At 34.4% G+C, this 27,563-nt stretch overlaps 2 protein-coding genes and 1 pseudogene across 2 annotated transcripts; 2 read left to right on the top strand and 1 right to left on the bottom strand.

Moving 5' to 3' along the window:
• Positions 1-1,677: 1,677 nt before the first annotated feature.
• LOC114720458 (suppressor protein SRP40-like) lies at positions 1,678-4,306 on the top strand. Its single transcript, XM_028906104.1, has 4 exons — positions 1,678-1,884; positions 2,017-2,088; positions 2,473-3,423; positions 4,105-4,306. The coding sequence occupies exons 3-4, from the start codon at positions 2,510-2,512 to the stop codon at positions 4,304-4,306; spliced, it is 1,116 nt and encodes a 371-aa protein (XP_028761937.1). The 5' UTR covers positions 1,678-1,884; positions 2,017-2,088; positions 2,473-2,509.
• Positions 4,307-4,929: 623 nt separating this feature from the next.
• Positions 4,930-11,012, bottom strand: LOC114720466 (ninja-family protein AFP2). The gene is made up of 3 exons (XM_028906111.1): positions 10,782-11,012; positions 7,270-8,109; positions 4,930-5,488 (listed from the first exon to the last, which is right to left on the bottom strand). Exons 2-3 carry the CDS (start codon positions 7,916-7,918, stop codon positions 5,076-5,078), a joined length of 1,062 nt encoding a protein of 353 aa, XP_028761944.1. The 5' UTR covers positions 7,919-8,109; positions 10,782-11,012; the 3' UTR covers positions 4,930-5,075.
• An 8,613-nt stretch (positions 11,013-19,625) lies between these two features.
• LOC114720465 (pre-mRNA-splicing factor ATP-dependent RNA helicase DEAH10-like) lies at positions 19,626-26,703 on the top strand (annotated as a pseudogene).
• Positions 26,704-27,563: the final 860 nt, after the last annotated feature.

The following is a 27,563-nucleotide window of genomic DNA, read 5'->3' as shown; positions in this document are numbered from 1 at the left end:
GTAAAAGACTAATTTTTTAGGGTGTGTTTGAGATAGCAGTAGTAGAAGTAGCTTTTTTTCAATCTGACTTTTACAGAAGTTAGATTGAGTAAAAGTCAAATAGGATAATGTGATTTATATTTGGATTGGATTTTGAAAAAAAATCAGTTTGAGAAGCTGAAACTTGTTTGGATGATAAATGTAAAAATAAATTTGAATGTAAAATAACTGAAAAGGATATAAACTTTATTAAACAATATATATTTATTTTATATATTTATAATGTGATAACTTTCAGAGAAAAATTAAAATTAATTATAAAAATAAAAATAGTTATTTTTTAAAGATAAATAATCTATTTTTAAAAAATGATTTTTATTATTCAAAAAATAATTTTTTAATATTGAAAACTAATTGGCTGGATTAGAAAAAAAAACTCACATAATGTATTCTCTCTCCTCCCTCACTCATGGGCCCCACGAAGTGTGTAGTGGAGAAGCTGTAGACAGGAAGACAGACGGAAAAGCTAAATGCGAAGAAGCTGAAGGCAACAGCTTATGAAAAAAAAGTCCATTTCTCTTATAAGTCCATTTATTTTCACCGTGAATCCAAACATCTCTTTTAAACAAGAAGTTTTTTTTTTTTTTTGCCAACAATAATTCATTCCATAATAAATCAACAGTACAAAGTCATGTGAGAACACCATCTAGCAATAAATATCACCCTACATTAGTTTTGGCTTTGCATAAATCAGATTCTATAAGTTTACGCAAAAGAGGTGGCGGTCTCATTACCCAATCAGTCGGGCAAGACCCAGCCAAAGAGGCTCTAGCTACCCAATCAGCAACAGAATTTGCCTCTCTCAGGATCCAACTACACGAGTGGCTCCTTAGACGATTCCTTGAGAATTGTAGATTCTCAAGGATAACATCGTTCCTCCAACCTGGACTGGGGGCATTGTTGTTCAAGCAGTTAAACAAGAAGTTACTTTTTTCAACTTTTACCAGTGGAGAAGTCAGTTTGAGGACCTTCACCGTGATCCCAAACACACTCTTAGAGTATTGTCGCTTTGTCAGTCATCATAGTTAGAACCCCTCCTAATACTCCTCCGGTCCTTAATATAAGACCCATTTAACTAATTTGATTAGATTAAGGAAGTTAGGTAAGTTAGTTAATTATAATAAAAGTGACACATTTTTCCTAAAACACCACAATTATCTTTTTTAATACCCCTCTCCTTCTTCTATTTGATTATGGTTGAGGGAGTATCTATAGGGGTAATTTAGAGAAAATTGATAAATATGAGAAATTGGTCTTATATTTAGGACCAAAACCAACTCAAAAATTGAGTCCTATATTAAGGACCGGAGGAGTAATATTTTTCTCCATACATATGACTCCAAAAATCAAACATAAAATATGATACATAAGGTATTCAAATTCCTTCCACTTGGATCAACATTTAATGGCAATGGCCATGCATGTTTTTGTCATACCGTGGGCTCCGATCACACTTTTGTGACGTGGCGTCATCTGATTGGTTAATAACATGAAAACAGCGGACGCAGCTTGTACAATATCCTCCCCCATCTCTGCCACAATGAGACGTACAATGAAGATATGGCGCGAAACGAAGATTTAGTTAGTTGCAAAAGGAAATCGGATTCTGGGACACGGCGATAATGTCGCAACATCACATTCCCAATAAAACCTTGATTTCTCATTTGAGATTAGTTTTTCCCCCCCTTTTATTCTTAATTTGTTTTTCTTGTTTTCAAACTTGTTTTGCGCTTTTGGCATCGGAACTAAGAGTCGAAGAATTCAGGGCAACTTGCAACGAACCAAATGCTTCAAAAAGGATTCTTAATCAAAATCGGTGCCTCAGATATGGTTTAAGCCACAAATGTAAGGTATCTTAATTTTTTTCTGTTTGTGTCAAGAAATAAATGGTTTTTACCACTTTCTAATGTTTTTCTGTGAGATTTTCAATTCCTTTTCCGTTTTTACTATTTGTTAATTTTTCTATGCGTTGTGTAGAAATCTGGGATAAAGGAATTTCTTAACGGTGCCTCTTCCGGGGACCGGAATTTCGGCAGCCAGACGTAATCAGTGAGTTATTCCGATATCATGTTCATACTCTTTTCATTGTTGTTTTTGTTGCTCCGTACGCAAGGAAAATATTTTCATGATTGATGAATGTATATGACATCTCAGCTGGAATAAAGAAATTGGCCATTCGCTTCTGGGCTTCTACAATGGGAGAGAGTGAATTAGATGGGGATAACAATGGTATCGTTAATATGATGGCATTTTTCATTCTTGCATTGATTCGTACCATGAAATTTTGCATCAAATGATGGATTTTTAAATTTATTGCTTAGTGATCGAGAAGGGGTAGCGGGGTAGGTCAACGAGAAATTGTTTCTTATAATATTAAGCTGATCTATCTAAATTAAGGCAGACTCTATTCTAAGGATTCAGATGCTAATGCAGGGTTTATTTAAAGGGAAGAAGTAGCAAACATTTGGAAATGTATGCGGACACATTTGATCAGAGCAAAAATGATAAGCATGCAAAAACATCTCCAGAATCTCCTTCTTCTGGGAGTGGAAGCAGCAAGCATTCCCATTCAAAATCTGAGGTAATTGATGGAACTAGAAGCAGTACAGACTCAGAAGGGCAAATAGATCTTATTGCTAAAGGTGAAACAGTTTTAGAAGGTGGTGAAAGCAATTTCCCCGAGACAGATGCCAACATTGGCACTGGAAGTATATGGGAGCCAGTCAGAAGGTTAAGCTCTTCCTCTTCATCAGAATCATCATTAGACGATGTCTTTGAAGTAGAGACAGTTGGTTTAGAGTCTAAGTCATTGAGAGTTGCATCAAAAAATGAACAGCATGATGTTTCCAGTCATAGCTCTTCGTCATCTGATAAAGGAGACAACATCTCTTCAGTTCCCACCTCAACATGTGCGCCGCCAACAGTAAGCCCTCCAGTCCAAGTGATGGACCCGTCGGGAGGATATGATCCTAACAGGATTCCATCTTCAATATTTGCAAGAAATAATACATCTCCAATCGAATGGAGTACTGCTTCTAATGAATCATTGTTTAGCATTCACTTAGGGAACTACAGTTTCTCTCGGGACCATATCTCCATGTTCGATGATTTGTACAAGTCTGGGGAATTGACAAAGTCTGGTGAGCTTCGTAGCCAACCTTCATTTGTTATACCAGAGGACATAGAAATTGACAAGGAGAATAATGATATGAAGGATTCGCAAAAAAATAAAAGGGTAGATGAAACTCATGAGTCAGAAAAGAGGTCGAACGAAGAGCAAACCAAGGCGCAGAGTTCGCATCCGGGTATAATTTGTAATTCTCGCAACGTCTCCGGTCGCTCTCATTGTAGCGGAACCAGTACGTGCTCTTTTGCGTTCCCAATGTGAGTCCTTCTTTTCTCTGTTCCACACATATTTCTTGTGCTACTTAGTACGTCAGTACACTGCTATAAATACCAGTTTACTGAGGCAGCAAATTTAGATGTGTTATGTGTGGAACTACCTAGCTACTTATATTATTATATCCTGCACCCATCCTTGTCCTGTAACGGTTTACATTAGGTTTGTGCGGGTAGAGCATCTGTTCACATGAAAATGTGTTAGATAAAATCTTACAGATTTAATATGTGCAATGAAAACTATACCATTCTTGCATTGCAGAAAGAAAGCTTCCATGGCCATTGTGCTGTCCTTCCAATAGTAGCAGCGAGTTCTGCTACTGTGAATAGCAAAGTTATTGCCATTACTCCAAAAGGCCAACTTGTTTCTAGTTAAGTTGTAGCTGAGCGTTCTGCTACAGTTGGAGCTGCTGCCATGAAAGATGGCAATATAGTGCTTTTTCCTTTGCCTATGCATATTTTTACTCTCTACCTATGCTTGTAATTTAAGACACTTCATTATGTTCAGTCTTACTCCTTTGATTACAAGGATGTCTGTTCTTTCTGTCTTGATCCTTGCGCATGCTTTTTAATAGCCGTGTTTCCGGCAAATTCTCAATTTAAGTGCTTTTAAATTTAGCTAAACTGCACAAGCGAATTGGTATAATCTGTTTCAAATCGCTGCAGTTTGATAGAAGCGGACGGACCTAGTGCCCACAAGGTAGATGTTTCCCCACGGCATTCAGAAGAAGGACCATATGTTCCCCCAAAAGAAGACGCATCTAAACTAGCACCGCACCCAACTGCCAAGCGTTGGAATTGGTTCTGGTGCCTCTCTTGGTCCTCTTGTTGGACAAGGGACAAGTGTTGTCATTGTCGTTGTTGTTAAGGCAGTGTGTAATCTGGGAATATCTAGGCCTTATTTGGCATAGCTATTAGCTCCTCTAGGTTTACAGGCATGAATATGATCAGATATCAAGTCACTTGTGTTGAGGATATTATAGGGATCATCTTAAGATTCGAGAGCTTGTGACTTGTGGATTCTTCTGCTCTCTGTCTCTGGTGTGTGGAAATCTGTGTTTCCCATGAAAGTTTCTTCTTCCTGATTGGGAAAAGAAGAGGTGATGGAGATCATGGCAGCCTAGGATCTCTGATCTTGAATAACTTTGAACAAAGTGTAACTAACTTTCTTCCTCCACCTGTGGCGAGTAGGACCCTCTCATGTAAATATTAGTTTTACGATATGGCAAATCTTCTTTTTGGCCTGTACGCAAGTAGCTGAGCAATAAAATTTTGAACACCATAATCTATGGCGTGAAAGTATATATTTTGTAAATGTAGCTAGAGTTTGGATATCCTGACTAGCAAGTTGTCTTGTAATTTTTTTTCCCCCCAATCATCCTTAAAAACTAACAATGAAACCTTGAGCGCATCAATATTATTCCTCAGACTGCATGTAGTCTTTATGAAATAGAAAAAGAAATAGCAGGTGCGAAATCATCAACAGCCAAAGATCCCGAAGTGATGAACCAAAGAATTCTCTTCAAGAAAGGCAAGGTTACATATAATATGTTTATGATCTAAGAGCCTAGCAAAAAATTGACACGAGAAAAGACGCTATCTGATTGAAATAATTTACTCAATAAATATATCATATATTACAAATAGGGAGTAGAGGAAGGGTTTACAACTATGTGCCTAAGCGGGTGAGCAACATCACCACCACCAGCATGCTTCACAAACTCTGCTGGAGAGAGAAAATTTCCATGGCATACACACATAATTCTCACTTCCTGACCTCTACCATATCTGTACAATATTCCCTCAATTCTTTTCCCATTAGGGCCAGTCCCTTGTGTGAAAACACAAGGCATGTCTTCCATTGCATTTGATCCAGTTTCCCTACCTCTGTTTTGGCCAGGTCTTCTTGATGGGTTCTCCACCTCACTGGGTGTTCTGATCATATTCTCATTTGACTTTGTCCCAGAGGAACCCCCAGCATCCTGATTGCTTCGTTCCTGCACCATCTGATTACAGGCAGGGCTACTTGCCTCGGCACAATCACTTGATCCTGGGATACAAAGCAGTGTATAAGAAGATAGAAGCATCCTATATTGTCTTTAAAGCATTGTCTCCTTTTTATTATCATTTTCAGTAAAGGATAAGATATAAAGCTATTACTATCTCCAATTCTTAATATAAGAGCTAGTTAACTAATTCGAGTAAATTAAGAAAGTTTGTTAAGTTAATTACTTGTAATAAATAGATGTTGTTTTTCCTAAAATAACCTTACTAATCATATGTATTGGCTAGAATGACCATTTGATGAAATATTTAACATTTGCAACTATTATCAAGGCTACTTTAAGAAAAATAGATAAATATTAGAAACAAAATGGATTGGGGTCTTATATTTAAGATAAAATTAAAAGTCAAACTAGCTTTTATATTAAAGACCGGAGGTAGTATTAGTTAAGAACTAGGAAGCTAGTGCAAAGCTAGCTTGCATGAGTGTCAAAGATATGAAGCATGGTGGAATGTTAGGACCCAATTACAAAGTATAGAACTCAAACCTCACATTAAAAATACAAGAATCCGACATGGGATTTATGGGAAGTTAGCATTTCTATCCAAATGTGGTTCTCCCAAAAGTTCTACCCTTTTGAACTTCAATATTAGACCAATTTTGTAGTGCAAATTGTGCCACAAAACGGGTCTTACATTTAAAACCGAAAGGATATACTACAAAATGGGTCTTACATTTAGAACCGAAAGAGTATCTTGTATAGTAAATTACAAGTTCACAAGGAGAACGTGAAAATTACTTGCCCAATGTAACACCTTACTCAAGACCCCATTCTTTCTTTTCTCTTCCCACTTCCCCTCTTTCCCATTACCTCAAACTTACTATTAAGCTTCGCTCAAGTCTCCAGGAAGAAATTATAAGAACTCTAAAGAAAGGAAGGAAGAACCGAGAGCTTCAACTTATTAACCGAGAGCTTCAACTTACTACATTGTTCAGAAGTTATAAGAACTCTAAAATGATGCTCAACTATTTTATGTTAACTGCATGTTATTGAATTTATTTGTGTTGATCACAACTTTAAATATCCCGGAATTTTTTTTTTTTACTGTCACAAAAACAAGTAATTCCAAAACTATTTGATTTCTCCAAAATTTCTTCCCCAGGATCTCTAGGTCTAACAAATATTAACCTCGCGACCACAACACTTTTAAAAATATCCCACGCCCCCAAATGAATGATCATATTTTGCAAAGTCAATCACGAATATAAGCAAATTGCCAGCAGCCACATAGATACATCAAATATACAACTCAACTATTTTTAACCGTCAAATCAGATATCTAATGGGCAGTGATAGCCACCAAAATGATATATTTCCTATTCTTCCATGGTATACACCCATGAGGTTAGTGAGCCATTGATCAGTTTCTTCTTAACAATAATCTGAAGATTCTTTCTTTACCGTAATTAGACAGCTCCTCACTGATATCATTGTTTGATACATTAAGTGGGTTGGCTGACCAAAGTGACTATGCTAATCCATCCGAGTAACATACATGAAAGCTGTTTTTTTTTTTTTTTTTGTGGTCCTACGATGAATGAAGCTACTAACGAATTTTGAAGCACACAATGTTCAAGGATTTAATCCATTTTTGCAAGACAAAACTTGAGATTTAATCCTCATCATGCAATCAAATCGCAGTCCCATGTTTACTTAAGAAGACCATCCGCACCAAAAGAAAGCAAAATTCCAAGAACAAGAACTTTTAAATTGGTAGCCTGAAGAAAGAATTGCCAACGGAATAAAACTTAAAGAAGCAATTTACCTTGAGATGGTTTGCCTTCCATTTCTGTCATTCCCGACGACGAGCTTCCCCCGTGGAAACCAGAAGTCCCACCCAATGGCCCATGGGCTTTTCCTTGGGCCAACACATCACTAAGAACCACTTGCCTTGATGTTGCCGCAGCCCAGCTGGGCAGCCCAAAGGCCCAATCACTTCCCTTTGGGGCCTCCATTTCAGTCCTTCCTTCGCCACCGTCTCTCTCCGTCCTAGAGCTCCTCTGCTTCTCAGACCGTCTTCTCTTCGCCTCCATTCGCCTCAACATCTGCAACTCCTTCCTCTTCCTCCACTCCTCCTCCGTCTCCGTCGGGAGCGAAGACGTCCTCAAAAGGCCTGGATACGACGGCGTCGGTGGGGTTGTGGACTCGTTCTCTCTCACAAGAGGCATTGTTCCGACGATAGACGATGATCGCCCTAACTTTTTAGCATGCTTATCAACACCAAATCGACCACCCAGCGAAAGGCCAAGATTCAGCTCAATCTCCTCCGAACCACTCTCAGGCTCTGGGCTTTCGGATTGTTGAGTATTGTCCCTAGACATGAATGTTCGGAGCAGATCTCTTGGATATTTGTCTATTTGCAAAGATAGGGTCTCCATTGCTTTTCTTCTTCTCTCTTCGTTATCTTGGCTCATCTTTCATAAAAACCAGAAACATCCACAGAAATGAAGAGATTTAGTAGCCAGCAATTCAGCTACTAATCCTTCAACAATGCTCAGAAACAGCACGGAGAATCCATCACAAGTACTGAGTCCCAACCCAATCCACAGCAAGAGACGATATTATCCCCTTGGAGAGGGAAAACAAGAAGAGGGACAAAAAAAATCTGCAACTCAATCAAAACCCAAATGAATAATGCTCAAGTAAAAGTGGAAGCGGTTCCAACAAAACTTGAAAAAAAAAAAAAAGTTACTGATTTTTTGATTTGTTTTTTCACGCATATAAAGGGAAGGCACAAGCCAGAGCAAGCAGTACGTGACACACTTTAGGATCGGTAAAAGGGCCAAAAAAATATACAAGAGAGGGGGAGGGGAAGGGGAATAGAAAGAAGGCAAAAAAGAGAAACGAGAAGAAAACGGGAGGATGGGCAGAGAGGAGAGGCTAGAAAGTACAAAGAGGAAAAGAGAATAACATTAGATGTATTTCAAAAATACCCTAACCCCGTGATGATGTATTTCAAAAATACCCTCACCCCGTCCTGTGACAAATGGAAGGCGGTGTTGAAAAAATATTAACAAGCTTATCTTAAAAATTAAAAAAATTATAAAATTTTGATAAAAAAATAAAAAAAAATAAGGGAAATTAGTTATAAAAAATTGGTTAAAAATGCGTAACTCTATTTGTTTAATTTTTTTCAATTGAACTTGTTAAAATTAAAATTTTTTCTATCCTCGTCTCCTCTCTGTTTTCTTCATATGAGGAGACAATAGATGCAATTTTCATACAATTCTTTTTCAAATATATACAATTTAATTTTAATTTGTTGCGAAATGGAGTTGTACTCATTTAAAATCTCAATATTTAAATACTTTTAAGCAATAAATTTACAATAAGTATTTTTTTAGTAACTTCATCTAATAATAAAAACATACTTTCTTTTTAAATAAAATTATCTCTAATAAAAAATATCTACACGTAATAAAAACAATTCTCTTCATCCCTTTTTAATGATATTTAAATTTTTGAATTTCCCATCTCTTTTTACAAGATCTATTTTAGAAGTGTTTGAGCATCAAATATATTTTTGCTAATTTTACTTTTAATTAATTTTTTCATGTATTCTCTTTCACCATTTTTTTTTATCACCACTCTTTTTCATTCACTCACCTATAGATAAAAACATAGTTGAAAAGAAAAGGAACAATTTTTATATGTTTGTTGTTTTTAGCTACTTTTAACAATTTTATTAAATCATGCAAATGTTACACTAATAAAGAAGAAATGGAATAGATGACATTCCCAAAATAGCCTTGAGGCAGGTGCGAGGGGGAAACACGGGGGTGCGTGGATGACACGATTTTTCACTGCAAATTGTCTGGCATTGGGATCGCTTTCAACAAGTTGTCTTTGGGGGATAACACGTGTCACGAAAAGGATAAGGGCTGTGGTGGCCACGTGTCAGTCAGACATGGGGAATCGGGAAGTTGACACGTAGCTTCAATGATTTGAGCTGCTTATAATGGTGTTGCTTGCCCTTTTGGGGGGTGTGTTTGGATAGAAACCAAACCATAGTTTCAGAAGTGCTTTTACGGATTACGAAATAAATATGTGGAGGAGATTATCTCGTTTTACAGAAAAGTACTTCTAAAACCGCGGTTTTAAGATATCCAAACAGGCCCTTATCTTGTCCTATCACCATCACCAATCCTTCACACCTCACCTTTTCTCAGTTTTATCCAAAAGATGCTCTCTTTTTTTAATTCTTATTATGTTTCTAGATTTCATCTCTAAATCTTCCCGTATTTTGATTTAGAATATATTTTTATTTTAATCACTCCCAATAATTTTGCCACCCTTGAGAATTTGAGTATTCTGCACATCTATTTCTCTCCTTTTTTTTTTTTTGAAGTAGTATGTAGATGCGAGTTACTCATATCAAATTTCAACAGTTATATTTTCATTTTTATATAGGATTGCGATGTGATTTTATAAGACATTAAATCACGCTGTAAGAAATAACTAAACTTATAAAAATGACTTCAAAGAAATAACAAGCTAAGTTTTAAGATTAATTATATAAACCATAATAGGATGTTACCATACTACACTAAGAGCTAACTAGTCTTTATTTTTTATTTTATCATTTTTAAAAAAAACATAATCGAAATTTTGACGAGAAAACCGAAACGAACCCAGTGTGTAAAGCAACCCAGAGCAAGGCTAAAAAAAAATCGATGAAACACTAAACTAGTCAAGAAAGAGGTGAATGTCTCAAACCGAATTATTAAAATATTACAATTTTCTTACAATAACATATATACATATATACTTTTCCCTTTTTCTAATATAAAATTTTGATTTTAAATATAACACCTTAATTCATTTTGTCTCTCATATTTATCATTTTTTTTAAATAATTTTTAATAATGATAATTCTAATAATATATTTAATGATTAGTAAGAATATTTTTATAAAGATAACATCTATTTATTTATGATAAATAACTAATTTAATTTATTTTTGTACTCTATTCAAATTAGTCAACTGAATTTTATATTTATATAAAAGAGCTTATTGTATCTAGAACCAGAGTTAGCACATATAAACACAGCAACACTGGTAAATGATAATCACTTAAACAAGATTGTTTAAAAATCATATTGTCAAAGTTCAATAAGTTGCAGAATGACGGAAACAGCAAATTAATTCCCTCAAAGAAAACTCTGGAGAGAACCAATCAACCAGCAGTAGAAAAACCGGAAACATGAAGAAAAGGATTAGGCCAAGCAAGAATGGGGATCAGCAAACATAAGCATACATATATATATAGTACTTACCAGGAGAAGGGATAGCTCAGAGGAATCACACAAAGTGTTTACACTTCAGAGCAATTGCGAGACGATCTGGCTCGGTAATCGATGAAGTGAATAGATGGGCCATTTCTTAAAATCTCTTTTCTGATTCAAAACCGCCGTGATGCAACATGTATCGCTCCCAGTTCCCGACGGCAAATAGATGGACGGCCACAGGTGGCGGAGAGCCGGCAGGGCGAACGATTCGAAGGCAGGAGAGGTGGAGTGCAGAGGCACGGCTCTCTGAACTGAACTTGAGAGTTGAGGGAGATAATTGATAAGCCCATTTTAGAAATATAAAATGTCATCAGTTTAGGACGTATACGTGGCAGCGTCGGATTTGTTGAGTACAGTGTCTATCTGTATCCCACAATCCCATGATCTATGCGACGCATAACAACGCACGATCCCTATGCTCCCGTAGCTTGTACGATCTGCCAATAATGAATTTTCAGTTGAAAAAAATGCCCATAATAAAAAAAGTATTTGGATAGAAATCAAAACCATAGTTTTAAAAATATTTTTATGGTTTACAAAATAAATATATAAAAGAATTTGTCTCGTTTTACGAAAAAATATTTTTGAGAAACACTTTTCAAAGTTACCAAATACCCCCTAAGTTTTAAAAATTAAGAACAGACATTAGTGTAGTAGAATTTAATCAATTATTACAAATCAAGTATCAAAAGGGTTGTATTGTATTAGAATTTAATTAACTTGTAATTATGTAAATATTTTTTAAAAAATTATTTACGGTTTTTCAAATAATCTTTATAAATAAAAACCAGATATTCTCCATTTCTTTAAAAAAATTATTACACATGACTTTGTCATACTTGAAAGGGAGAATTAATGAATTATTAATGATTTGGGAACCAATTTGAAGAGGGCGAGGAGTCACAAAGGGGTATTGTTGTGGTAGTGCTAGTAGTCTAGTACAGATCAAGGTACAAATGGAAAATTCGAAAGCCGTTGATAATGATGACTTAGTAATGTATCCAACGGCTGAGGATGATTGTTGACCTGAAACAGGCCCCGGTCAAGACCCGACAGGGAGAGGCGGCAGAGTCAAGGGAGGGAGGGAGGGAGGAAGGAAGGAAGGCAAGAAACGATGTCCGGCGGGAATGATGGAGGAACATGGAGTGCGTGTCAGCCACGTGGTCCAAGGAAACAGAGACAGGAGCACGGGTCATCATGGTTCATGTCCGGAAGTGGGGCCCGCCCTGACCCAAATTTGCAACTTGTAAATTTCTCGTTTCCTGCTTTCGAAATAATGGCGGAAAGGGACAGTAAGGGGAAAATGGATATGTACTCCTCCAATTCTTAATATATGATCTATTTAACTAATTTGATTAGATTAAGAAGTTGGGTAAGTTAGTTAATTATAAGAAATGTAACATGTTTTTTTCTAAAATACCATAATTATCTTTCTTAATGCCCCTTCTTTTTTCTACTTGATTATGGTTGAGAAAGTATCTATAAGGGTAATTTTGAGAAAATTGATAAATATGATAAATGAATCTTATATTTAGGATTAAAATCAACTTAACGATTGGGTCATATATTAAGGACCAGAGGAGTACTACTATAATACTACTACTAGTAAAAAGGAAGGAGGGGCATTAGTGTAAGTGGGAGTGCCACGTGTCCGAGTACATAACAGTATGCCACGTGTCTATGACGGTGAGGGGCCTGTACTGTGAGACAATGGGTTCTTATTTTATTATTATTTTTCTCAGTAAAATACTCTGCTACCTTTTTTTTTTTTGATACCATATACTCTGCCACCTTTTTATTTTGCTTTAATTACACGAAACTTTCTTTCTATTTGATGACATATATTTTAGTTTAAATCATTAACACGGTTAATGAATACTTTGAAAAGATTCTATGTGTACATTTTTTAATTAAAAAATATTAAAATAAATCTTATTTTCTACTTCACCCCTCATTATATTAAATCCATATTTTATCTTTTAATTTTAATATTTATTAATAATCTATTTAATATTTTTACTAAATTTAATAAATTAAAACATAACTTTATAATTTTATTGAAAATGCATATATACAATTACAAAATATTTTTTGCTAATATATATTTAAAAAATTACATCACAAATAAATTTACATAAATAAACAAGATTCATTATAAAATAAAAATTTGTATTTCTAAAATTAATAAAAGTTATAATATGGTAATCAATTCAATATTATAAAAAATATTAAAATATTTATTAAAATTATTTTTGATTTTTTGATTTCAAATCAAGATATATGATACGTCATTAAATGATAATTATTAGTAATATTTGTATTAAGAAGGGACAGTTTGATCAAAATAATATGTCAACCCTATGATTTAATGGTCAACAAATGAAGAAGTGAATGGGAGTTGAATCTTAAAATTAGAAAAGAAGTTTGTGCAAGATATATTTTGATCTTAAGAAAAGTCTATATAAGTTTTTAAAATAAAAATAAGGTATTTGTAATTTGAGTTAAATAGAAGGAAGTTTGATATTTTTTATTTTTATTTTTTTTTAGCCGAGAGCGACCTTTCGGCGTCGCGTCGGGCCATTCTGCTGACGTCATGATGCTCACGTGTTCTCCTCCTTTTTGAAATACTTTTGAGCAAAACGTGTTCTCTTTCTTTGCACTTACAATTTGACTGATGGAGGAGAGTGGTGACGTGGAGGGACCCAGTTAGGATGATTTTTTTCTAGGAAAAATTATAATAAGATCCCGTTTAATATGCTCTAATACAAAAAGATCCCTAAAATAATCAAATTAACATGAAATTCCAAAAGATTTTATCGTAATAAATTTTATTTGCTTAATTATCAAATTGTCCTTATTTTTTTAAAAGTATGTATTGAGAATTAAAAGTGCAGTCATTAATAACGTAAGACGTAGCGATTAACAACTATCACGATAAATATTGATAACTCATGTATTATATTTTTGTAATGCACTGAGAAAATGTGTTATCAATACCTGCTGCAATAGTTATTAATCATTACGCATCAAGTTGTTAATGATTATACTTTCAGTTGTCAATACATACTTTTAAAAAAAAAGAGATAAAGGTAATTTGGTAATTAAATAAATAAAATTTATTGCAATAAAATCTCCTAAGACTTCAGAATAATTTCATAATTTTAAAGAATCTTTTTTTATTTAATTCTCTTAGATGGGATTTTATTGTCTCTGAGGAGTGTAGATCAAACAGTATGGAGTCTCATAAAAAGAGATAACGGAAGACCGAGAAAAACACTCAATGAGGTCATTAAACGAGACTACTTAGCCAACAACATATCTAAGAATTAGGTTGTTGACAAAACACGATGACATCACGTGACTCGTGTAGCTGACTTTACCTAGTGGGATAAGGCTTGTTATCTGTTTGTTTGTTGGGAAAAAAAAAATGAAATGGGGAGAACCGAGAATGACACTTTAAAACCAAGCAACGAGGATAATGACATTTTGTCGTCTCAAAATGTTAACATACTATTCTTTTTTATTATAAATCACATTTTTAGAAAAGACAGTAGTATGTAAATTTTAAAAAAAAATCTTATTCTTTGCTAGCTTAATATTTATTTTTATTTTGAATAAAATGGTTATAGATAATTTTTATTTTGTTAAGGATTTGACTTATAACCCCAACGTCATAAGTTCAAATTCAAATATCGATGTGAGGACATTATTATTAGGCAATTTGTAAACGCTTGCTAAATCTGGAGGCATGTATTGACTTTTATAAATTCTTAGAACTCAACTCACTTAAACTTAAACATGAAAAATTAAGGTTCGAAATTATGCTAGAAGAGGTATCCACATCTAGCACTGATAATACCTAAATAGAATTTCTTTCAATAAAAGAATACTTGTATAAAGGAAAGAAAGAAAGATAAAGAGTACTAATTAAGGGTCTTGATTGATTGCTGTGTCTCAATGCCTAAGCATTATGTTAAAAAGCATTTTTAAACATTGTCCCCATGAAAACAATTAAGGTTAGTTAATATCCTCATAAAATTTGTTAATTTACTAGATATTCTCTTCAATTAATGTAATGACTTTAATTATAATCCACCCAAGTAATAAGCATAAAATAAAAAAAAATGGACCGAATCGGCCAGTGGTTTAATCTGGTTTAGACATTAAATTGATTAAGAGTTGAATCGGCATCGAACTAGTCAAATCGGCGTGATCTGATAAAAACCAATGATGAACCAATTTGAATTATTATGTTGTTATTGATATTACTATATATCTAAATGAATTTTAATGATGATTTTGATATCAATGATTGTTAATTTTAGTTATTGATGAATTGTAAGAATCAAAATTCTTAATGTTATTGTAATTTGTTATTGTTACGGTCAAAATATTGTTACATTTTTCTTGTATTTTTTATTAGTAATTATTAATGTTGTTGTATTTTGTTATTTTAAGTTAAATTATTTTATTTTAATATGATCAGTTTGACTCCGAGTTGATCCCCATCTGACCAACTAATCTTTGGACCACTACTTCAACCGAGTTAATATCTGGTTTGATTTTTTATTTCTTGCTAATAAGTGGAATGTCATTTTATGCACAACTACACCAGTTACTCTTAACATAAGTACTGGCATTTAGTGCCTGTTTGGGTCAATGTTTGCTGGCCCAAACGTGGCTTATAATTGAAAATAAGCTCAGTGGGAGTAAATAGGATGTTTGGTTCAGCGTTTAACCAATCTCACTTATAGTTAAAAGTTGTGATTTTTAAGCCCGATTGAATAAGTAGGATGGTTCTGCTTTTAGCTTATGAAATCGGGCTTTTAAGGGGACTTTGAAGCCACTGATCATCATCTTCAACGTGCTGGGAGAGGAGGAGTTCGCCAACTGGACTATCGCTGTTCATATTCTAATTTTTCAAGCGAGCAGAACGCAAGTGAGGAGCTGGAGGCCAACTAAATATGGAGTTGAGAGAATTTGCAATATTTTTTTTTTCCATTTTTCTGATATTTTCAAATTTAATTTACTCAATAAATTTTATTTCTTTATATTAAATTAATTTAAATTTATTGTATTATGTCAATTCATTTTTTTATATTTAAAATTTTTTTTATGATTTCTCTAAAATTTTAAAATTTAATTCACTTATTAAATTTGACTTCTTCGTAATAAATTATTTTAATTTTATTGTATTATGTTAAATCATTTTTTTATCATGTTTCATTATTTATTAAAATTCATGCCCATTTTGGTCATTTTACAACCAAACTTACTTTTACTCAACTATAATCCAAGTAAGCTTTTACCAATATCACTTTTGCAAACTAGCTTTTCTAAATTCCAATCCAAACACAATTCAACTTATCCAATTTAGCTTTTATCAACTTCACTTCTCCATAAGCTACTTTTTCAATCGCTGATCTAAACGGACCCTTACTCTCTATGGAAAAGTAAATTGGAATCTTCGAGGTTAATGTGTCCTTGTAAATTATCACAAAACAAGAATTTTAATTTTTCTTCACTAGAATATATCTATTCTTATATATATATAGAAAAATTTAGGTAAATTGAGTCTCAAGAGTTTATTGGGATTAAGATATATTTCCAGACTCAAAAGGTGTTTACAGAGACATTTACACATCGTTTCTTATTAAAGTCCTCATATCGATGATAGGAGAATATATCTATTCTATATGCACAAGAGAATAATTAATTAGGTATGCAGTATATCAATAAAATATGTTAAATTAATAAAGATGCAATCATGATTAAACATGTTTGTATGTTTGGGATTTGATAATTATGACGACGCATGTGATCCGAATATTGCAGAGTCACAATGCACTAAAACAAAAAATAATAATAATACAAAAATAAACAAACCACTTAATCCCTAAAGAGCTGGCAGATCTCCAATTAACATTCAAAGTTTGAATCATGGAGCTTTATTGGCAATGCCTTCATATAAAAGATAGGGTGACACGTAATCTTGATCTCTGACCAAATTCTTATGCCCAATTATTGCATCTTATGTGTATGGATAAAAACTGTTCAATTAATGCCATCACACAAAAATAACATTTATTAAAAAGTTCATTATTAAGGGTCACCTTCTTTTATGTGAACCTCTTTGGGAAAAAAAAATGCGAAAATTTGCAGCACCTACCTAACACGAATAACAGTAATTAAAATATTACAGATATTTATTTATGCATGGTGACACGTTTAGGTCGTTGAGTAGGTATTAATTATTATTTTTTGAATATTACCATATTTAAAATCTCATTAATGATGAATTTTATGACTTTAGGATGTGACTTGTGATATTAAATGTGGGTGGATTTGGAAGTCTTTTTTTATTTTTATTTTTTTATTTCCAGATAACGTTACATCCTTTTAGCTTTATCTTGAAATTAGAATTGACTTATAATTATAATAGATATCGAAGAAAGATAATATTGTCTCCGGTCATTAATATAGGACCTCATTTGATTTTTATTTTAATCCTAAATATAAGACCCCAATCCACTTTGTCTCTAATATTTATGTATTTTTTCTAAGATAATCCTTTTAACAACGATAGTTCTAACCAATATATTTGATGAGCAAGAATATTTTAGAAAAGACAACATCCATTTATGACAAATAACTAACTTAACTTCTTTTCTTAATCTCCTCAAATTAATCAATTAGCTCTTATAATTAGGACAAAAAGTATTATTTATTTTAAATTCTAAGCAATGGCTAGCATAGCTCTCTAGATTAGCATGCATGATTTATACAAAGTTGAGGGTCATTTTTTGTTTGTTGACACAGCTGCTCAACAAATCCTTTTCGGATAAAAGTGACCCTTAAATATTTATATAAAATATAAACCATAATATTAAAATCAACTCTATTTGGATCAGATCATAGTTTAATCAGTGCATGTTGAAACGATTCTCCGAGTAACCCTTGATTAATAGGCGTTTCCAATTCATCTTGTCTGGACTTTTCGAGCTTCATGTGTTAGCGTGGACAAGTTGGATAGGCCATGTGAAATTTTGTTAAAAAATATGGCCCACGGATGATATGCTTTGCAAAGTTGGATTGGACGCAATGGGATATTTTCCCTTTTTAATTTTTTGGGGTGGGGGGCCTCAAGTAAGTAGAGAAAAACATCTGGCAGTACCCAAATGAAAAAAGACATGTGGCATGAAATCAAATTCAAATTCCAACCAACAGGGATCGGATACAGGAGAAGGGACTAGTCTCTAACAACGTGACGAACCAAGATTCGAATTTTCACTGGGAGAGGTACTCACATTTAATGCCCGACAGTGTCTCGAATAGGATTGTTTTCAATAGGAGGACACCTATGCTTTAGCAAAAAAAAAAAAATCCAACTAAAAGAGGTGTCTATAACATCTTGAATAGAATTGTTTTTAATAGGAAGATATATGTACTCAACAAAAAATAAAAATCTGCATTCTAATGGCAGAAGCCTCTAACTTATGGAATACAAAATGCTTTTGCAAGTCGAAAATTCTCTCTCACTTCTCTTGCACTCTGCACGCTCTACACAGAGTGAAGAAAAGAGGGTGGAGCATGTTTGGGATGGCTTTTTCTTCATCCAGAGTCCAAACTGACTTCTTCCTAGACTCCAACGCCCCATTAGAGGCCATCCATATGTGAGAAATTCCTCTTATTTCTCTACGCTAGCCATATGTTCTCTTGGCATAGTAATCCAAATCTCTAATCCACGGCTTGTGTCAATCAAAATAACCTTCTCAGGAATTGTTTCCCGACCAACGGGTAAGATTGAGCAAGCGGCCCATTACTTGGCCCATTCACCTACAATCTGGATTGACTGGGCCCATTTGAGCCCGCCCAAACACAACACAAAATGAGCGGGCTCAAATGGGCAGACAGCGGCCCAAATAATATTTATTTATTTATTTCAAATTTCTTTTTTGCTAAAGCTGTGCCTCTCTCGTCTCACGAAGTGTTTGTGTAGAAAAACAAATCTGGTTTGGAAGTGAAAGTGATTGCATACTTTTTTGAAAAATCACTTTCAAATTAAAAACTATGGTTTGGAGTATAAAATCATGATTTTCCGTAAAATGAATTCTTTTTGTTTTTGCTCTTAAATGTATAAAACGATGATTTGGGATATAAAAATATATTTTAATATTATATTTTTTAAAAATATATATACACATGTCAATTATTACCTCCGATCTTTAATATAAAAATTACATAACTAGTTTATTAATATTAAAAAAGTTAGTTAAATTAGTTATATATAATAAATATAAATTGTATTTCCTAAAATACTTGTTAATAACGTGCATTGAGACTATTATTTGATGAAACATTTAACATATGTAATTTAATATGAGAACTATTTTAAAAAAAATGGATAAATGAGTTAGGCAAAGTAAATTAAAATCTTATTTCATTTAGCTGTTATATTAAAAATCAGAGATAATATTAATTAATTATATTTTTTCATATATTATTTACAAATTCATTTTTCAAACAAAAATATAAAATAAAATATATCTTTTATGTAATTATCATATTAACCCATATCTTTTTTAATAATTTGTACATAAAAAAATCATTATGATACCAACCATTCAAATATTTGTGCTTTATCAAAATCACTTTTTTTCCCCAAAATCTATTATTTTAAAATTTATTATCACAATAAATTTTATCAATTTTCTGCCAAAAGCTATTCTGATATTCTCCTTTCTTCAAGCTATGTTTTGGTCCTATTAAGCACTTCTGACACTCGTGACTCTCACAACTCGCAACCTCGACTTTGCTCACACCTAGTCCTTCCCCCGGGCCGTAGCACAAGCTTCCCACCCTTGTCTTCTCGACCTTTTTCCCTCCCTTCCCCTCTCCGACAGTAGGACTCAGCAGCCGCGAGACGCCGACGTTCACGCAAGAGTCAAGACAGCGTTTTCTTCTTTATTTCCCTTTTTAATTCTCAAATAGGTAAATCTTCATTCTCTCATCTCCTCCCCCTCTTCGTTCTTTGGCTGATTGGCTGTCTGTAGTATCTGGGCTTGAAAGTGGAGCCGCATTCTCTTAGTATTTATGGATTTTCTTTTTCATGCTAATTGGTGATGAGTGGACCGTCTTTAACATTTATTTATTGGCATTTTTCTGTTGAACGTCTGCTTAGCTCCTAAAAGCTCACTCAAGCTGTGCCGCTGTTTGGTGTGATGCCTTCCATGGCTCAAGGAGGATTCAGAAACTTCACCGGCAGTCAGAAGCCGGGTAGTAAATTATCCCATGAAAATCAGAATCGTCAAACTGATTTCCCTGCCCGGTAAAATTTTCTGTAAATATGAAAAATTTAATCTTTCTCTTAGAATCCAGCTGAGAAGTTAATCATGGTTGGAATTTCCGTTCAGAGCTAGTTGAGCTAAATGTTTGAATGTTGTGTCACCAGTTTCTATTGCGAGTGAGTCAAAATAGGTTTAGGGCCTTATTATTTCGATTGCCGTGACATTATTTGTAAATATGCTTTGTTACGCAGGAGACAGAAGATTTTACAACAAAGAAAGTCTCTTCCAATTGCTTCAGGTATTGGGTCCAGATTTACTTTTGGTGCTTTTTACGTCGTCAATTCTTTTTCCTCATAAACTTAACACGTTATTCTAACTGTTGCCATTTAGTTGAGAAAAGACTTGTTGAGGAGGTCCGAAAGAATGATATTTTGATAATCGTTGGTGAGACTGGAAGCGGAAAAACCACACGTAGGTTACATTTTATCCTTATAAATATTATGGTTATTTTTATTTATGAGCTTTATGATTTTCCTATCTGTTTATTGGAATATAGAAGCTAGATAAAACCTATATGATTAACATGTTTTGATAATTTATATGATTTGCATTAAACTGTGTAGAGATCCCCCAATTCCTGTTTGATGCTGGATTTTGTAATGATGGAAAAGTTATTGGGATAACACAACCTCGGCGTGTGGCTGCTGTTACTGTGGCAAAACGGGTTTCTGAGGAATGTGGTGTTGAATTGGGCCAAAAGGTTGGTTATTCTATTAGATTTGACGATGCTACCTCAAGTTCAACGAGGATTAAATACATGACAGATGGATTGCTTCTGAGGTAGAACCTTTGCACAACTTTGGATTTTATTTTACTGATTAATACCCTTGGGCCTTGGGTGTAATTTATCAGTTTCATATCATACAATTTTCCTTGTTATTTGGCTTTCCAGAATATAAATGGGATGGTGTGAGGGCATGACTATATGATCTTGTTTAATAGTTTATAAGATGGATATGTGGTTTAAAGCAGTCGAGCAAATTTCATATGACATGTTTTGTTGCGCTATTAAAAATATAATTTACTAAAAATGCTGATGTGCCTCTTATTGTGCTTGCAGGGAAGCATTATTGGATCCATTTCTTTCTAGGTATTCTGTTATAATTGTTGATGAAGCTCATGAGAGAACTGTCCACACTGATGTCTTGATGGGCTTGCTTAAAAGTGTACAATATGCTCGTTCAAATCTTGTTTCTGATGATCAGAGACGTAATTCTGAAAACAAGAATGTAAAGAGTGGCATTTCATTGGAGAAGGAAAATGGTGGTCAGTGTGGCAGTTTTCTTAGGAAGCACAATAACAGAAAATATGCTCCCCTGAAGCTAATCATCATGTCTGCAAGTCTTGATGCACGGGTTTTTTTCTGAGTACTTTGGTGGTGCAAAAGCTGTTCATGTCCAAGGGAGACAATTTCCTGTTGATATATTTTATACTCGCCATGCAGAGGCAGATTATTTAGATGCTTCCTTGATAACGATATTCCAGGTTATTGGTTTGCTTAGTCTATGTTATTTAATTATGTCTTCTTTGCTAGAAGTTTTTAAGTGTATAGGGCTATAGGCACGTAAACCCTTCATTTGCAATGTTCATATTTAGTATTTAGTTGCAGTTTATTCTTTGACGGGGTACAAAAGTGAGATGTGGAACCCTACTCCAAAAAACTTACTTAAATACCCCATTGAGTATCCTATACTATTTAACGTAAGACTTAGTATCCCATACTATCTAATCTTAACCCTCTTTAGAGCCGCCGACAACCTAGCTCTAGTATTAGTTGATGAGCATCTAAGAAGAAGTTGAGGTAGGAGAATCAACCCACTTAAATTTCCTGAGCCTCCCATATTACTCATTGTGGGATTTAGTATCTCATGCTATCAAGTCTTCATCAATCTCTCTTTGTGATGTATCGTTCTTTTTAGCCTGTTTACTTTGTCATGTCAGTCACTCAAATTATTAGGCTTAATATTGTTGAACAATTCAAAAGAATAATTACGTCAAAAAATAATTATCAACCGGAGTTGTTAGGCTTAACTTTGCATATATTTTTTAGGACTCATTATGATGGTGACTCATAAATGAAGTTCTTGGTGTTGTTGCTTAAGTTCATGGTCTTTGGTTTTATAGATTCATTTGGAGGAGGGCCCCGGTGATATACTAGTATTTCTGACTGGCCAAGAAGAGATCGAATCTATTGAACGATTAATAAATGAGCGACTCAAGCAATTACCTGAAAGCAGCCAGAAGCTGCTAACTGTGCCTATATTTGCTGCCCTTCCTTCTGAGCAGCAAATGCGAGTATTTGCACCAGCTCCATCTGGATTTCGTAAGGTATCTAGGTGATCATCTTCATATAATAATTAAATGCTGGTTCAATTCGATATATTTAGGGCAGTCATATATGCTTGTGCATTGCTTATTTCCGATATACAAATTTTCTTTCTAGAAGTTCTTTGGGCACTTGTCTGTATAATTGTAATCCCTCCTTTTCTTTGTTGATTAATAGGACAGAATAACTTGCTTTTACCCTTAAGTATACAATGTATATGGCATTTCTATCACTTTCAATTCGACATCCTTTGAACGATTTTCAACTTCTGTTTCGTGCTTTAACAATATCCTTTTTGCAACTTCTTTGCTACTGCTTTCATCATTGAATCACTTTGATTGTGTTATCTGTATCATTGCTGCTAGCTAGCTAATTTACCCGTATGCTCCTGTCAGAATTTCTGTGCACTAAACTGCCATTCATTTTTTTTTTAAACTGTATTGCAAGAACCACAGAAACTTTTTCCATCTTTGCCATCACCTCTAATGTTTTATCTCCTTTTTTTAATCTTCATCACTTCTCCTTTTGGTATTATGTCTTCTCTGCAAGCTGACAGTGGTAATTGGTGGATGTGCACAGCAATCTCTGCTTTATAACTTGAGTAGCACCTGTTTTATGTTAATTATCATATATTTTAATGTTTAAATTAACTTGTGATTTTTATCTAGAAACAATATCATATTATTTGTTCTTAGAATATATCAGGAGTTTTCCTTTTTCTTCCCTTCCTGCCCATATTGTCGTACTTTATTTATAAATCAGCTCTACTGTTCTTGAAGGTTATACTGGCCACTAATATTGCTGAAACATCAGTAACAATCCCTGGAATCAAGTATGTAGTAGATCCTGGATTTGTTAAAGCACGCAATTACGACCCTGGCAAAGGAATGGAATCTTTGGTTGTAGTACCTACATCAAAGTCCCAGGCTCTGCAAAGGAGGTGTGTTGCTGCATTTATGCTTGGGAGCATTTCATATGGTTGACTGTTGCTGCTAGTGTTATTTTATTTTGTTCAATGAATGAACATCAAACAACTTTATCTCACTTAAGTGCTTAACTCAGGATTGCTTCTTTCGTTTAATTTAAATTCAGTTTAGTGAAGTGAACTTTTGCATTCCAAGTAATACATGGTATTGTTTGGCATGGTCTTTGGGGGTGTGGATGTAACATTAGTGTTTTGAAAGATATTTTGTTGTTTTACTTGGCGGTAAGCTGATACACATCCAATTTTATTATTGCTTGCATATAATGCACAATATTTTATGCTCCATTAACTTTTGAACACATTCATCATGAACGGTGGCTCATTTGGGTCTCTTTTCCAACTTACATTGGTTTTATGCAATAGTTACTGTAAGCTAGCTTAGCTCAATTAAATTGATGGATAAGGAAAATAGTATTGATTGAATGGCTCAGATTGCTTACTGACTTCTTGATACTAGTGGGCGTGCAGGGCGTGAAGGACCAGGAAAATGTTTTCGTCTCTATCCAGAAAGTGAATTTGATAAACTTGAGGACTCTACAAAGCCAGAGATCAAGCGATGCAACCTCTCCAATGTCATTTTGCAGCTTAAGGCTTTAGGTGTTGATGACATACTAGGGTTTGATTTCATTGAGAAACCTTCAAGGTGAAAATCACTTGAGAATTTTTGATTGATTGCTTCCCTTTTGTATGTTTGTTGATAGTCCTGTGCTTGCAATTTTTTTTAGTAAGTTTTTATTTTTTATCCTCGTCTTGGTAAAGTGTAGGTTAAATCAGTTTGGGTACAATATTGTAAATTGACATAGACATTTTTGTCGTTACAGCATCAACGATCAACATATGCTTTAATTTACAAAACTGCTACTGTAGTTAAGCTTGTGGAGTTGTTAATGGTTCATTCGTTTATAAATCTCTTCAGTGTGGTCCTTCTTAATTCTCCCTTGCATTTATGGTGCTGTTTCCAGTTTACTTGTGCATTATTTGCCAAACCTTGATAACATTTTTCTTGGGTCTGTTTGGAAAGACGCCCCTGGATAACAGATCAGTTCCTTTAACTAGATATGTTAGTGAATATATCTTAGTGGAATTAGTGATTATATAAATGGTTGAGTAAAAATATTAAAAACTTATTTTGTTTCTTTGTGCTGCTTTCTCAACTGTCATATATCATGCGGCAGAACCGAATTAATATTCTTGATGGGTCTTCACTGATATTTGCCATTGTTATTTCTAAAAGTTAGTTTTACAACCTGAACCATTAGACAAAGCTCAAGTCTCTCATATGTTTGAACAGGGCAGCTATCATCAAATCATTGGAGCAGCTATTCTTGTTAGGTGCTCTAATGGATAACTGTCAACTATCTGATCCAGTTGGAATTCAAATGGCTCGGCTTCCCTTGGACCCTATTTATTCCAAAGCTCTTATTCTAGCTAGTCAGTTTAACTGCTTGGAGGAGATGTTGATAACTGTTGCGATGCTTTCTGTGGAATCCATATTTTATGCTCCTCGCGACAAGTTGCAAGAGGTAAGAAGATTGGTCATGACACAACCTAATTTGTTCTGATCATTTTTTATCTGATGCTTGGATGACAGAATGTGAACATCAGAGTGAATCAATGAATAATGTACTATGCTAACCTATTGGCCACATAACGGCAATATTTGAAATTGTTGTGTGGGTAGTTCAAATACATTAAATTGATTACAGAGATCTCAGTCTTCAACTATTTCCTTACTCCACATTTAACCCCTGCTGATATATTTAAGTTTATTGTTGTGTTTCTACCCTTTTGACCAGGCAAGAACTGCAATGAAATGCTTCTCAAGTCCAGAAGGAGACCACCTGACTTTGATTAACGTGTATCGAGCATCTCATGAGTTCCTAGAAAAGAGATCGATGGGAATGGGTAATGCAAAAAGTGAAAAGGCTCTGAGGAAGTGGTGCAAGGAAAACTTTATCAATAGCCGTTCTCTCAAGCATGCTCGTGACATTCACAAGTAGGGTATATGGTGTTTAGGCCTTATCTTCAATGACATTCTTTCTACGATGTTACTGGCATGATACATTCTCACATGTTGATGATGTTTTTTTGCAGGCAAATTTTGGGGAATGTTGAACAAATGGGTTTGCATGTTGCTTCTTGTGGAGATGATATGCTTCTATACCGCAGATGCCTTGCTGCCTCCTTTTTCCTGAATGCGGCTGTAAAGCAGCCAGAGGGAACATACAGGTATTCAATCTATCGCAAGCTGCCTTAAATATTATTAGACAGGCCCTTCACAGTGCCATTGCCATTTGTTGCGGACAAGGTCAAACTCCATTCTTGGGAGTTCCTTTTAAGTTTTGAAATTCTTCAATCACTTTTGACCTTTGGTTAAATTATTACCTGCTATGATTTTGTCTTGTCCCTCTTGCTTTTGCTTCTGTAAAGAGACTCACAGTAAGGCTAACTACATGACAGGGCCCTCGCAAGTGGTCAGGTGGTGCAGATCCACCCTTCGTCAGTATTATTTCAACAAAAACCAGAGTGCATAATATTTAATGAACTGGTCCAAACTAATAACAAGTACATACGGAATGTAACCAGAATTGACTACCTATGGTTGACTGAGCTGGCTCCTCAATATTATGCTGTGCAGAATTGAATTCTTGGCAGTGGCACGGAACTGGTAAACTGCATTAGTGTTCTTTTTATATATTTTCCTTTTTTCTCGCAGGTGTGCTATTACACTCTGAATTTGACCATTAACCCCCATGCGATCTCCTGTTTGTATATCTGTGGTATGGATCCAAATGGGTGGTGTTTATTAAATTTAGCCTATCTATTGATGTTTTCTGTGAAAATGACTAACAATTGCAATATTTCTGTAGAGAAGAAGGCGTAATTTTAGTCCTTCACTAGTAGTTGCATTTCCTATATTTGTGGATGGAACTCGTTGATGTCCACCTGCAAAAGAATCACCCGGTCGATGTTGGTAATCCTTCTGATGAAGCTGTTTCTTCTTGTTTGGAAGATGGATGGAACATGTGGAGCAAGCCCAAAAACAGCTTCATTTTGAAAAGGATAACATCCATCGATGTTGTTATGTTCTTGGGAAGAATCTGTTTTATATGAAAGGCGGAGGGAGCATATAAAGCAAGCCCAGGAGAGAGCCATTCATAAAACTTCTATACATCATGAGGTAGTTTTTATGTGGTGGTGTTATTTGTGGAGAATTTAATGATCTTGTATTATTTTTGACGCTTCTAGTCCGCCAAGCTAACCCTTCAAGTAACTGGTCTGAGTGTTGTACTTCTCCTTTTGAGGGCCCCACCCATCATCCTTGGCATCTAGCTCACCCCATGTATAGTGGTGGATTAGCATCTACCAACATAGAAAAAGATAGTGCCGAGGAATTTTGTCAGGTCAGGGAATGATATTTTTACCTTCTGATGTACACGAAAAGCAACGATTATGTAACTCCCGCATTATGATGATATGAAGCATATCCACCTGTCAATCTCTGGATAATTTTTTTTAATTATTTCCTCAATGAAATCCCTATCAGCATGGAATTCAGCAATTTGTTTGTTTGGTACAAGGAATTTAAAGTTAGGATCACCAATAAGAGTACGAGCTTGTGAGTAATCACTTTCGAAGCTTCACTTTCCTGCATCCATTCTCCCAAGCCCTTTTCTAGACCATGTAGTAGGCTGATCTTAGGCCAATGAGGGCCCATTTCTTGTTTCCCAAAACATTTTCGACATGTTAAGCTGAAATCTATTGTTCGAAATTTATGAATAATTTCAAAAATTTTAAATCTTTTCTTTGTGAAAAGCTCTTCATTTTGTTTCTTAAGCATAATTCTTTCAATCCAAAAGGCGTGGTTAGGCGGATTATTTGGTTCAAATAATATTGAAATATCAAAAAAATTATTCTCACTTTAAAATCTATGTAAAGCACATACTTCCATCAAACATTCAAATGCTTCCTCCAATCTTAAATATGATGTTCTAATATGATAAAAAAAAAATTATGTTAGATAACTATTTATAACATTATTTTTTTCACTAATGTTAATCCAAACAAGGCAAAATGTAGTTTCAACCTTTATATTTACTCTTTTGGCCCTA

This window comes from Neltuma alba, unplaced genomic scaffold, assembly GCF_004799145.2.
Source record: "Neltuma alba isolate B1F8T4 unplaced genomic scaffold, ASM479914v2 tig00011986_pilon, whole genome shotgun sequence".
In the NCBI taxonomy this organism is placed as follows: Eukaryota; Viridiplantae; Streptophyta; class Magnoliopsida; order Fabales; family Fabaceae; genus Neltuma; species Neltuma alba.
This window is presented reverse-complemented; position numbering and strand designations above follow the sequence as displayed.